The sequence below is a fragment of the Alligator sinensis genome, unplaced genomic scaffold (assembly GCF_000455745.1).
Source record: "Alligator sinensis unplaced genomic scaffold, ASM45574v1 scaffold699_1, whole genome shotgun sequence".
Lineage (NCBI taxonomy): Eukaryota > Metazoa > Chordata > Crocodylia > Alligatoridae > Alligator > Alligator sinensis.
This window is the reverse complement of record NW_005842359.1, coordinates 624,299-634,940: the sequence shown is the minus strand read 5'-3', so window position 1 is coordinate 634,940 and position 10,642 is coordinate 624,299. Positions and strand designations below refer to the sequence as shown.

At 43.1% G+C, this 10,642-nt stretch overlaps 1 protein-coding gene across 4 annotated transcripts in view; it reads left to right on the top strand.

Annotated features, from left to right (window-relative positions):
• The window catches only part of IDH1 (isocitrate dehydrogenase (NADP(+)) 1, cytosolic), a 33,218-nt gene that overhangs the window by 5,926 nt on the left and 16,650 nt on the right, over nucleotides 1-10,642 (top strand). For 3 of the 4 annotated variants that reach the window (XM_006029133.3, XM_025210579.1, XM_025210580.1), the window contains exons 2-4: nucleotides 3,168-3,295; nucleotides 6,148-6,439; nucleotides 8,494-8,599. In XM_006029133.3, coding sequence (XP_006029195.1) covers nucleotides 3,174-3,295; nucleotides 6,148-6,439; nucleotides 8,494-8,599 — 520 coding nt within the window. In that variant the 5' untranslated portion in view covers nucleotides 3,168-3,173. Of the gene's footprint in view, nucleotides 1-3,167; nucleotides 3,296-6,147; nucleotides 6,440-8,493; nucleotides 8,600-10,642 lie in introns of those variants that run through there. The other variant, XM_025210578.1, reaches the window with a different exon arrangement.

Below are 10,642 nucleotides of genomic sequence, written 5' to 3'. Positions count from 1 at the left end.
CCACAGCCCGCGTGCGCAAAGATGGGCCCGGCTCGCCCCCGGCTCGCATAGAATTGTGGGGACCACTCTAGAACCAGGCTTTGTATTGAAATCATGTAGCCTGCTGACCTCCGTGAGCATAAGAATCAGACAACGTCCTGTGTTTCTGCAGTTTTAATAATACAAGTGTTTCTGTGATAATTGCAAATAAATGGCCAAGTGTTCAAAATGCAGGTCGAGTAAATGGAAAAGAATTATCATTTTAGAGGGGGGATTTTTTCTGCAGTACATAGTTTTTTCTCCTTTAAGCATGAGTGGTTGCCAGAGACCACCTGGCAGTATCTTTGCTGATGTGGCTCTTCAGTTAACACTGACTGCTGATATTGATCCTGGAGTGGTATTTATTTTTAAATAAATGGGCTAGTATGATTTGGGCCAAAGTATTGGTTATGGCCATTTTATATGGTGGTTTTTAATAACCACTAGGCAGGCATATTTAATATTGGCAGACAGACCATCTTTGGACATTATGTATAAAACTTCAGAATGTTTCAGATCAGTATTATTCAGATCAGTGTGTCAAGATGAGCTTATTAACACAAGGCTGCAAACTATTAGCACTTTTTGAGACTCTCTTTTAAAGGGAGTAAATAATCTTAATGATGCATAGCCTAGTGGTTGGAGCACAAGACTGATATCAGGAGTTCCCTGTTCTAGTCCAGAACTCTCTGACTGTAGGCATGTCCCTTAGCCCATCTGCCTGTGCTTCCCCCTCTGGAAAGGGGTACGCCACCCCTTTCCTACCCCAGAGGGTTCTGGAGAAGCTCAGTTAATGCTTAGGAACAATTCTGATACTATTTCACAGTTTGTTAAAATTTGAGTGTAATTCAATATTTTTTTTATTTAAAGAAAAATATCAAAAAAGGACACATGAATGTTGAATATGAATTACTGATATAATGACTTCCTACTGTAAGTGAGGACCAGCCTCCCCAATCTTCCCACCAGTGTATAGAAGGCTTCATCTTGCAAACTTCTATGCCTCTGTTCAAGTTTACTCTTGTGAGTAGTCTTGTCAAAGTCGGTGGGATTATTTATCAACACGTACGCTGCCCATACATAACTTTACTGAACAGGGGCCTTGAGTTTTTCTTCTTTCTAACTTTAGGACTTTAAAATAACCAATAAAAACCACATACAAGAATTGGATTGCATTTGAAGGGGAAAAAATGCCAAGTCATAGCTCTTGCCTAACAGGAAGCAGTAACTAAGAGATTGTAGAGCATAAAGTATTTGCTCAGTTAATTTTTGTTGTTGTTGGCAAGGATCAAAGTGCAAATTTGAATGTTGAATTTGAAGGTAGAATCAAATGGTTTGAGGATTCATCTGTTGTTTTCCAAAAACAAATCTATTCCAGTGTTTAACCCAATAGCAAAGCATCCAAGTCAGAATTAGGATTGAAGCTACTTTAAAAACGACAAACTTGACATTTCTGTACCGCTCTGCCTCTAAAAACAGTTGTAAAGCATAGTGACGTTGTGTTTAGAGGCATGCTGACGTGATCTCTATTGAAATAATATATTATGCTAAACCCAAGTATTAAAAAATAAACAAATAAAAAAATCATGGTATGCCTTCTCCTTCTTCCTGTTCCCCATCATGACATTTCCCCACCCCCGGTTAAATACATATCTTCACGTATGTCTTTTAACCTTTGAGTCTTTGGGAAGCATTATAGTCCTATGTTGTGGTGGTGTTGCTTTTTGGGCCTTTCCTTCTCACCCCCTCCCTACCCCATGAACATTCTGATTCTTGCCTAATCAGATGCATTTGGGAGCTGATGAGGCTTTAAGTGGAACACCAAATATGATGAGATCCACAATCAAATTGTAAGTGCTGGCACTACTTTCCCCTTCTCCTTCCACCAGTCAGCCACACGCTCTTCCCATCTTATTCCAGAGCTAGAAACAGAGCCCAGGAATTTAAATGTTTTTTGCCAGTAAGGTGAACACAGGCCTCAAACGGGTTCATTTCTAGTGGGGGAAACTTTTGAGACATTTCTCCTGCTAGAAGTTGTTCTGGGAGAGGAAACAGTACAGGCATCCAACCTGAAGCTGTCCTCTCTCCCTTGCTCTCTGCGCCTTCCCCAGAAGGCTTAGGTAGCTGGCTGCTCCACTCCTGATCCTGTGGGATGGAATAACAGAGCAAATTCTCCTGCCAGGTCCCCAAACTGGGGGCCCTGATGGTGCTGTGGGCACCAGCTTTTTCTTTTATATTTCAAAGCTACAAGTGCAGAGCTCTGCATGTACCACATGAAGCGAGCTTTTCCCCTGCAAGGCACTTCAAAGCCAGTACCCTCATCTCCCCTGGAGTGGAGGAAACGGGGGGCAAAGCCCCCAGCCTGTTCCCTGAATCAAGCACTCCCTGGTCTGGGGAAGAGGTAGGGAGCATTGTCCCACTGCTCCTCTCCCCTGCCAGACTGGTCCAGGTGGGTGTAAAGCCCTCAGCCCAAGGTGATTCTTGCTGCTTCCTTCCCCTTCCAGACCAGATCAGGAGTGGAGTGTACAAGTGTTCATTCTTGTAAGAGAAATGCTTACAAAGGAGATCTTTCAGTCTGACACCTGGAAGATGTTTCCCTTGGGGGAAAAATTAAGTGAATACTTGCACACTTATCACTTCTGTTGGGGGAAAAAAGGAAATTCTCCTGGTAGAATTATAACACTTGTACGAGGATATCACTTCATGTTTTTGCTTGCTCCAGCTGCATCATAAGTTAGAGGCCTCATACGGTTAAGAGCCTGTGCGAATGAATCTCTTTCATACTGAAGGTTTTTTACATTGCTCCACAGACCTTGAAAAGGGGGGAAATTACTGATGCCCCAGTGTAATGGGACCTTGGTAGAAATAAGCATCAAACCTTTTTGGTCTAATCTTCCACATGGATACAATGGTGTAAACCAAAACAGCTCCATTAAAGTCTGTGAGATGCCACCAGAGTCATGTGGGAAATCGGATTCTGCCAGTAAAATGGGGTTTTGCAAGGGCTGGTGCTCTTCTCTTTTTTTTATTCCTTCCTTTGTGAGGGTCTGCATTTGCCCTATTGGAACCTCTGTTTCTTCAGTTTGTCATAGAAGTGTGCCTGGCTGAATATGCATGCCATATGTTCTTTTCTTTTTAATCTTATTTAGTTCAAGATGTCCAAAAAAATCCATGGAGGGTCTGTTGTGGAGATGCAAGGAGATGAAATGACCAGGGTGATTTGGGAATTGATCAAAGACAAGCTGATTTTTCCATATGTGGATCTGGATGTACACAGGTAACCACCCTCATATACCACACTTACTCAGATCTAAGTCAACCTTGAATTTAAGATGACCCCCCTCCCCTAGTAATTAGATTCTACGTATGGAAAATTTATAAATTTGTTATAATGTTCCAGGTATAGAATCTAATTGGTTGTCTTTGAATTTATCCCCACCCCATTGCTACAGCAGTAAAAACACTGGCTGGGGCAGCTGGATGGCTGGGGAGGAAGTCAGGTGGGCCTGTTGCCCTCTACCCCTCCCCTTCTTCCCCCTGCAGCTTTCCTGCCCTCCCCCTCCCTGCCACTGGCATGCCCCACCCCGAACCCCCCCCAAAGCCTCTGCCTTTTACCTGTGCACTACCCACAATCTCTGTCCCTTCCAGCCCCTTGCAGTCTCCTTTCCCTCCACCCCGTACTGTCAGATGTTGCTCAGGCTCTGTTCCCTCCCAGAGCACAGCATGTGGAAGCTCGGCCCTTGCTGGGTTATGCAGGAGTGTCGTTGTTGCTGATGGGCCAGGCAGGGGGCAGTTTTCCTGTGCTCTGTGCCTTTGAGGGAACCCAGCCCAAGCCAAAGTCGAGTTGTGCCTGACGGTAATGGGGGGGGTGGGAGGGGGTGTCAGAGGGCCAGTGGAGGGTGGGTCAGGAGGCTGCTGTGGCTCTGACTCTGACCCTGACCCAGGCTCGGGGCCAGAATCGGAGCCGCAGCAGCTGCCTGCCTCTCTTCCCCGCCCTGCTTTGTACATTAATCTAAGATGAGGGGCTCTTCTCCCCTGCTTCAAATCTATCATCTTAGATTCGAGTAAATATTCGAGTAAGTGTTATAAGAATCGGTCACGTTACAATGCAGTGGACATTGGGTGGGAGGGGTGTATCTTTATAGCTTATCTGAGAATGGGTTGGGAACTTTTTTTTTTTTTTTTTTTTTTTTAACCTTTAAATTACTGCGGTAGGGGATGACATATGAAGCTCTCCCCTCCTAGGATCTTACTTCTGCCCAGCTTGAAAAATGACTCAGGTTGACTATTTTCTGGTGGAAAGCTTGAATATCTCCTCTGTGATCGTGCTCCTGTGAATACTTTCATTCATTTTCTGAGGCTACTTACAGCAGTTAACAATCTATGCCCAAGCATATGCAAACTTATCTCTGCATTATACCTCTTAGAAGGCACAGGGACAGAAGTAGCAGCCTGGCCAGAGAGGATGTGCAGGTAGCCACCTCTGTGTCCCTCTAAATCCAGGACTAATAATGCTTTCATCACTAGAGCAGCTTGCATAGCTACCCACGTGACACTTTTCAAGCCTAAAATAACAGGAACACAAAGCATCTGGTTTTCTCTCCAACATATCCTAACACAGGGGGCTTCTCAAAAGGCCATCATTGGGCTAACCTAGTTGGCTTCATGCCATTGCTGTGCTTGGGGGAACTCTCCAGGGGTCTGTTTACCCTCTGAGGCAATGGAAATAGCATAGAGAGGCTGGTGTATGGGAATAAAAACTGCCTCGGTGTTTGTGGGACTGGGCCCTGTTCTGAGTAGCCTGCAACTAAAAGATCACACTTCTGCCAGTTTTCTAAATTGTATCTGTCCTTCACTGCCACACCCCAGAACAATAAACAGTAGCAGCAAGTCTTTTATAGAAAAATCTTGCAGGTATAGGTGGAGGAGGACAAGAATAAAAAAGGAATGTCTTGACTGTAATATTTATTTTACCGTAACATAACAAAAATTTCCTGTTCCTCCTAGTTTGCAAGTAGTATAGCTCATTGTAAGACTTTTGAGTTGTAATGTTGCAGTGTGAAATGACATTGCTGCCATCCCAGTAACTCTACAATATTCATGCAGGGTTTTTCTAGCTGTATAAAAGGTTTTCAGTGCTATATTAATTAGTCAGCCCATGATCCTGACCTTTTCCCTACTTCTAGAGCTGTTTACTTTTGTTCTGAAGACTGAACCAGCTACTCGACAGGACTTTCAGCTTGCTGGTGCCAAGACTGAGCAGACAAACACTGGAGCTTATTGCACATGCACATAGTGTGTAGAAGAGCATTCATTCTTAAAAAAGGAAGGGGCGAGTTAGGTACCAAACACAATGGCTGTGTTCATGCTGTGTTTGGAGACGCACAACTATTTATACTTCAAGGACAAAATATGCAACACACCCTTTTTCTAGAGCTATAAAATAGTAGCAAGTCTAGTAAATATGAAACCCTTCACTGTTCAAAGAAACGTTTGTGGGTTTTCCTGAGACACAACATGGTGGAGAGCCTGTTAGCACTTGCTGTTAATGTTCTGAAATTCTGCTGTGCTCCCTGTTGTCACGTCAGGGAAGTCTTAGTCCCAGGCTTAAAAAGCTGACAGCAGGGGAGTCAAATCCACTCAAGTATCAAGCTGGTTCACACCATTATAATCTCTGGCAAAGTGCCCCATTGCAGCAAGTCCTTTGGAAAAGGTTCAAGCAGTACAAAGTTAGCCATAACTTCATTTGTGCTGCCATGGGTTACAGGAGGAGAATGGAGCCAAGAAAGTGGGTGGAGCTTGTTGAGAATGAGGTGTGTGGCCAAGGCAAGTGGAGATACAGCACATCTATATGTCCCTGGTGCCATGGGGACTCCTGGGCAGCCTTTACCGTAAACTAAAGCTACCCTGACCTCACAGCCACAATCCTTAAAGAAGACAGTGGTGTCAAGACTATGTACTCACTCCAAGTTTAAATCCTGCTGCCATGCAGGGAAGAACTGTTTTCAGATCAGTTTTATGACTGAGTTCTGGGATCTGTTGGGGGGGAAACTTATTTAATTTAGAAATCCATAAATATCAGGTCAGTCTATAAAGCGAGCTTTATTCTTTTTTTGGGTTTGCTTGTAGCTATGACTTAGGCATAGAAAATCGTGATGCAACAGATGACAAAGTGACAGTGCAAGCGGCAGAAGCCATAAAGAAGTACAACGTTGGCATCAAGTGTGCGACCATAACCCCCGATGAGAAGAGAGTGGAGGAGTTCAAGCTGAAACAAATGTGGAAATCTCCCAATGGGACCATCCGTAACATTCTGGGTGGCACAGTCTTCAGGGAAGCTATTATCTGCAAGAACATCCCCCGACTGGTGACTGGATGGGTGAAACCCATTGTCATTGGCCGTCATGCATATGGGGATCAAGTGAGTTACTTTAGGGTCCTTCTAGTTTAAAATTTTACCATGTACAACTGAAGATTCCAAGGGAATAGGACTGGCACAAATTCTATACACCCAACATGTCTGACATCTCATAATCCTATGTTTATTATGTGTGATTTACGGATCACAGTGAACATTCCACCTTTCTCCACATACATTAATTAGTATTCTTAACAATACCTAGCATACTACCTTGGTCCATGACGAAGACCCCTGAGTATTACTACACTTTTATTTTTTTTTTATAATATACAGAGGTCCATGCTAGAGGCTGGGTGCTGAAGAGTAGCATATGCTCCAACTCCTAGAATCATTCTGACTACTTCAGCACCCTAGAGGCAAGAATACCTTTCCCAACTACTGCTGAGATACTTCATCTCACCCCAATGCAGTTGTGACTACAAAAAATGCACTGTATCCCCAAATCTTTTCCTTTCTTCCCATCTCAGTGGTGGTGTGCAGTTTTCTGAACAGGTTGCAGATTATCTAACTTTAGTTTCAAAATCTCTGCTATGTCTATTTCCACCAGACATTTTGACAACTTTTCGTTTTCATTTCTGACTACATGCCTCTTAAAAAAGGAGAGGGGAAAAAAGGATTATACTCTGTGGATACAGTTAATCAGGCTTGGTTTGCTTGGGGAGACTAGGAAAATGTTAACTTGGAGACCTCAGATCAGATAGTAAAGAAAAGCATTCCCCAGTTTTCAGTTATGTCTTAACACTGTAAGAGTTGATGTAAGATGAATCTGTGAGAGTCCTCTGATGTTCAGTTTGTATAATTCCATTTACCTGCAGCGCGCGCGCGCGCGCGCGCACACACACACACACACACAGGCAGCAGAACCACTCTTCCCACATCCCCCTGCCCTGCAAACACACAATCAAAATTTAGGCAATATCTAGAGATAAGTCAGACTCTGGAGGGAGAGAGAGAGTAGTCAACTTACTAGCCTCATTTGCTTCTATTATATAAATAGGTCTTTCATGTATGATGAAAAGCAGGAGGGAAACTTGGGTTTTTTGGGTGTGTTTTTGTTTGTTTTTAATCAACCTGCCACATTTTTACTTTCATATTAAGTTTTTTGTTAGAGATCAATGGGCACTGACACTTTAGTGTTTATGGGGATTTCTTCAACAGTCCAATGAATGTGGCCACTGGGAGGCAGCAAAGCCTGACTATTTCACAAGTCCTGGGCTTTTTTCCCAGCACAGCCACACATCTGTGCGATGCAAAGTGCCATCATCTCATGCATTACCATTCCTATCTGTGAAATGGGAACTGTTGTACTTTTCAAAGTTCTCTAAGATCCCTGGAGGCAAAGTGTTTAACAGAGCTACATGTTTGTTGAATAGATGCTAAGCACTAGTACTTATAGGGCATTTCTTGCATACTTAACCTTCTGATCTCCCCATACCATTTTAGCTATGTCCCTATCAGCAGAAATAAATCTTTGAGCCTTAGCCTTGGGAAAAATAATATTTTGTTTTATAGCTTTAAGAAGTAAGCCAAAGGCATTGTATAACTGAGGCAGTGGAAAGTGTAATAGAGGTGCACAGTCTGATGCTAAGGCAGAAGACTGGAAACCTGCCAAAGTGAGTGAATAAAGTAAAAGAAGTATCATGGGAATAGGGAAAGGAGACAACAGGCATAGAGCTAGAGAAGTTGCAAAAGAGTTTAAGGAGCAAAAAAGTTGCTAGTGTCGGCAAGGAAACTAGGTGAGGGAGTGAAAGTTTTAATAGAAGAATGTGAGGTAGGAACATGGCAACATTTGTCCAAGGCAGCTTGAAAGAGGATAGAGGAGTGGGTTTGTTTTTCTTTTTGTAACTAAGTTTTACAGTCTTTTTATTCTCTAGGATGCATGTTTCTGGTATGGGCAATGCTTATATCAATTAAGAAACATCTCATGAGAATCTGAGTATTGAATTTATTTTGTTGTTCAGCTGTCTGTTGGGTAAAATCACTAAGTTGATTTTTTTTTTTTTTTTTTTTTTTTTTTTTAATTTAAATTTTTTTGCCCATCTCCCTTGTTACAGTACAGAGCAACAGATTTTGTGGTTCCTGGTCCTGGAAAAGTAGAAATGACGTACACACCAAAAGATGGAGGTAAACCAGTGACTTATGTGATCCATAACTTTGAAGGTATGTATAACATCTTACAGAGCTGAGATTGTAAGTGGTATTTAACAAACCCATTTGCAAACAAATTTGGTATCTTTTGGACTGGTCCAAGAAAAGAACCTCTCTTTCCTACCAGTTACTTATCTATCTTACATGCTGTGGGACAGAAAATCTTAGATGCAAATCTGACTGGGAAACTATTTGGGGGAAAGTGTCTTTATTTGATATATTCCATACTGTTATGCATATGTATGCGAAGGCCAAATTTAGGGTATTATGTGCATCATTCATTCAGGTATCATTTCCTGTTCTTTTTGTATGTTTGGCTTGGCAGAGACACTTAAGTTGCTGAATGTTTTTGTATGTAAAGATATTGTCTTTAAAAACTTCCCCCCCCCCCCCCCCCCCCCCCGGCACGTGCGCCCATCTTTTTAGTATATATTAGAGTTGGGATACTTGCAGCATTTTTAAGGGGCCATGTAGCCTTTCATTGATAGGTTACCAGTTTGAATCTAGCTCAGCTTCAGCTCAGTAGAGGTTAAGCTTTATTTTGCCATCTAACAGAGGATTCATCTCCTGTAGGGACTGCCAGTTTAATGGGTTTCTGCCCCAACTTCTGCAGCAGGGTTACTGTGATGCAATTTGCTAATTGTAGTCCATGGAGAGGCTAAAAACTGGATGGAGAATGAACTCCTTCTGTTACTCCCATAAGATGGTTCTTCCACACAAATTGTGACTGAGGCAGGCTGGTACAACCACATGTATGAAGATTGCCTTTAGATTGCCAGCACGTAAACAGAAGACTTTGTTTGCCAGTGCCATAAATTTGAAACCATTCCATGACGCCTCCACACTTAAAGTAAAACCATACATCTTACAACCTATATTTGTATGCAGAGTGTTTGCATAAAAAGAATTCTGTCAGACCTGCATGATATTTGGAAAGCCCTTCAGTCAGTCGCATTCTGTTATCTCTATGATCAGCCGGGCAAGCAGGGTGCCAGCTTTCACAGGTACCAGTGGAAGTTTGTGCTATTTAATCCTATTCAAACACTTTTTAGCTTTTCATCTGCAGCAAATGTCATCTTAAGACAACTTGAACAGATCTGCTTTAGTTGCAAAAAGGCTTGACTATTTTTTTCCCCACCAGACCTCAGTGTAATGAAAATCGGCTAATGCAGTTATTGCCACATAGATAATTTATGTACTGCCTCTCTTCCGCAAAGGAAGGTTTTATATTTCAAGGGTAATGACTCCTAGTAGGGGGGGTATTGTATTACATATTTACTGGAAGATACTTTGACCAGTAGGCCTTATTCGGCAGGCCCAGGTAAGCTTAGCATCTAAGCCAGCAAGAGGTTTGCTTTGAAGCTGACCATACTGCTGACAGCCGGTATGTATGTCTTCTACTGCAACACTGGTTAACAACACTTAGGTTGTTACTTGGGTGTGGCTGCTAGCCACACTCCCATCAGCACCCAAAACCTAACTCAAGTTTGGTCATGCTTCCACCCTTATTAGCTGGCTTTTCTGCAGCATTAGGAGAAAGGCTAGGTCAGGGATAGGCAACGTTTTTTGGCTGGAGTGCTGAAAAAACCACAATGTCTACCTTGGAAGGTGCCGGAGTGCCAGCATGCCAGAAAAACAAAATTGGGGAGAGGGGGGGCATGGCAGGATGCACTGCATATTAGTATATTTAATAATCATAAATGTTGCCTTTGTTGTTCTGTATCCCTTTTTTGTTGAGCATGTTGCAATGAAAGAGAGAGGGAAAAAAAGAGATAAATAAGAGGAGAGAGAACCAGACACGCGTATGCACGTGGAGAACCAGAACACACACCCAGAGCAGACACGTGCACACACACATCTGCAACCAGACACATGTGTGCGCGCACAGACACACAGAGGCAGACAAACATACAAAACCATATGTTGGGCTTGGAGTGGGTGGGAGTCAGGCAGGCTCAGCTGCTTCCAGCCACAAAGCCCAGGCTGCTTCCAGCAGGCAGCTGGGTGGCTACAAGCCCTGCTGGAAGCAGACTGGGCTCCGTGGGTGGCAGCAGC